The sequence below is a fragment of the Drosophila takahashii genome, chromosome X (assembly GCF_030179915.1).
Source record: "Drosophila takahashii strain IR98-3 E-12201 chromosome X, DtakHiC1v2, whole genome shotgun sequence".
NCBI classification, from domain to species: Eukaryota; Metazoa; Arthropoda; class Insecta; order Diptera; family Drosophilidae; genus Drosophila; species Drosophila takahashii.
In genome coordinates, this window is record NC_091683.1 from 11,640,800 (window position 1) to 11,643,495 (window position 2,696).

At 37.7% G+C, this 2,696-nt stretch overlaps 1 protein-coding gene across 1 annotated transcript; it reads right to left on the minus strand.

Annotated features, from left to right (window-relative positions):
• Positions 1-1,417: 1,417 nt before the first annotated feature.
• Positions 1,418-2,463, minus strand: LOC108056408 (histidine-rich glycoprotein). Its single transcript, XM_017140188.2, has 3 exons — positions 2,389-2,463; positions 2,255-2,322; positions 1,418-2,094 (listed from the first exon to the last, which is right to left on the minus strand). The coding sequence occupies exons 1-3, from the start codon at positions 2,404-2,406 to the stop codon at positions 1,698-1,700; spliced, it is 483 nt and encodes a 160-aa protein (XP_016995677.2). The 5' UTR covers positions 2,407-2,463; the 3' UTR covers positions 1,418-1,697.
• Positions 2,464-2,696: the final 233 nt, after the last annotated feature.

The following is a 2,696-nucleotide window of genomic DNA, read 5'->3' on the forward strand; positions in this document are numbered from 1 at the left end:
TGAACAGATAACAAAATTTGCTATAAATTCATAAAACTTTCCGTGTAATTTTGGAAAAATAAAATTTTCGCCAATTTTTAATTTTTTTATAAGGGGGTACCCCATGATTTTTTGCGAAAAATTAAAAATGAATAAATTGTCAAGGTTTAAATGCCAATCGTTAGGAAATTTAATAACGAGTTCAGAAAGGTATGGCAATCCATACTTTGAATCAGTATTTGCTTTGTTATAGCGAAAAAACTGCAACGTTATAGCGAAAAAACGGGTTTCGTTTTTTTTTGGAAATTCGCGATTTCAGTTTTTGACAAAAATTGGAATTTTTTCTTTTGGTTTTTTTGCTGTAACTTGGCCAAAAATGGTCCTACACCGAAAATTCATACTGTTTTGAACAGATAACAAAATTTGCTATAAATTCATAAAACTTTCCGTGTAATTTTGGAAAAATAAAATTTTCGCCAATTTTTAATTTTTTTATAAGGGGGTACCCCATGATTTTTTGCGAAAAATTAAAAATGAATAAATTGTCAAGGTTTAAATGCCAATCGTTAGGAAATTTAATAACGAGTTCAGAAAGGTATGACAATCCATACTTTGAATCAGTATTTGCTTTGTTATAGCGAAAAAACTGCAACGTTATAGCGAAAAAACGGGTTTCGTTTTTTTTTGGAAATTCGCGATTTCAGTTTTTGACAAAAATTGGAATTTTTTCTTTTGGGTTTTTTTGCTGTAACTTGGCCAAAAATGGTCCTACACTAAAAATTCATACTGTTTTGAACAGATAACAAAATTTGCTATAAATTCATAAAACTTTCCGTGTAATTTTGGAAAAATAAAATTTTCGCCAATTTTTAATTTTTTTATAAGGGGGTACCCCATGATTTTTTGCGAAAAATTAAAAACGTCTAGGTTTAAATGCCAATCGAAAGGAAATTTAATAAGGAGTTCAAAAAGGTATGACAATCCATACTTTGAATCAGTAGTTTTTTTGTTATAGCGAAAAAACTTCTTTGTTTCAGCGAGAAACCCGTTTCGTTTTTTTTTTTCAAAACTCGAGATTTTTTTTGCCAAAATGATATGAAAAAAAAATAAAATGTCTAGATTTTAATGCAAATAGATTCATAATAAAGCTACGAGTTTAACAAGGTATGACATTCCATATTTGGGGTATTATTTCCTATGTTTCGGCAAAAAACTGACATTTTAGGGTGGAAAATAAGGATTCGAGTTTTAGACAAAAACAAACTTTTTCATCAGTTTTTCAGCTGTTATCTGGACAAATCAAGGCCAATTATGATAAATCTGAATCCCATTTTAGATTGTAATTGTATACTTTTAAAAAGAGTTGTATCTCCATGAATATTATGTATTTATTGATAAACATACTTGTTTTAACAGCAAATAAAACCTAGTCCCGTTTTCTACCATTTTGTAAAGCTTACGTTATTAAATAATGGCAAAGCTGAAAACTAGTTATTTGTCTTTCTTAGATCTTTGCCTTTCACATTTTCCTAAAACTAAATTCGCCCTACTCCGATTTACCTGCATTTCCATTTTCATTCACACTTAAGCTACGATTTAGGCTAGTAAAAAAAAAACAAACAAAAAGGGTATGTACGTATCTAGGGAATCACAAAGAGTCGGGACAATCCGGGCGATTGGATCGCATCAGTCTGCGCCCCACGTTGGGCGCCACATAGTCAGCGCTCCTCGCTGCTGCTCCCATCGCCGCCGATGAAGTCGTCCCGCAGTCCGCCCCTGTGCTCGTAGTTGTGGTGGTGGTGGATGTGCTCCTCCTCCTCCTCGAGTTCCGGCAGAGCAGGTGGCGCCACCGACGGCGGAAGTGGGTGGTGGTGCTCGTGATGGTCATGATGGTCGTGATGGTCGTGGTGGTCGTGCTTCTCGTGGTGGTGAATGTGCTCCTTGGTCTGGTGGATCTGGATGGGTCGATGGTCCTCGTGGATCACCTTCTTCTCCTCCTTCAGAACGAGCGGTTTGTGGTGGTGGTGGACGTGCTTCACAACCGTGTGTATGTGCTTCTCGATCTTCTTGTGAATGGGCACGTGGATCACGATTTTCTTCTTTTTCTGGTGGCTCCTGAAAAGGAATGGCAAATAAATTATATTTCGATCAAATATTGTAAAAATATTATGATATTCTTATATTTATTTTTAAGCGATATGATTTAGATTATTTGTTTGAGTTCTTAAGTCCAAAAAAGCTTGTTATTTTTAAGTAATTCCATAGTAATCCATACCCCGCTTCCGTTTCCGGGACGCAGACGAACAGCAAGACCAGCGCCACCACAATCGAGAGCCTCAGCAGCTGCAAAAAAAAGATTCCCCATTTGTTTCAGTGTAATCCTCGTGTGATCCTGGGCTCAAATCTCACCAAACTGCGGTTATCCATATCGCTTGGCTAGAGATCCAGGTCCAGGTGCTGAGGTGTTGAAGGCTCCGACGGTGCGGCTGCTTTGATTGCTGCCCCACTGCGACCATTTTATTTATACAGGCCCACGGAATGCGGTGGATATAATGGAGTATAATGGAATACCCCGGCGCCAGTTGTTGGCGCTTCCGTGACGCAGTCCATCGAAAATATGGGCAGAGCTATGGGTTTTGGGTTTGGTTTGGCTGGCTTTGCTTTGGTGGAGCCGCATTTGATAGAGCCTCTGCGCACGCGCCGCAAACAAAAAACAG

Bases quoted from the DNA above. Each gene is read 5' to 3' on its own strand.
- LOC108056408 (XM_017140188.2), bottom strand. The intron at 2,095-2,254 runs GTATGGATTACT...ATTCCTTTTCAG, and splicing joins GTCCCGGAAACGGAAGCGGG to GAGCCACCAGAAAAAGAAGA.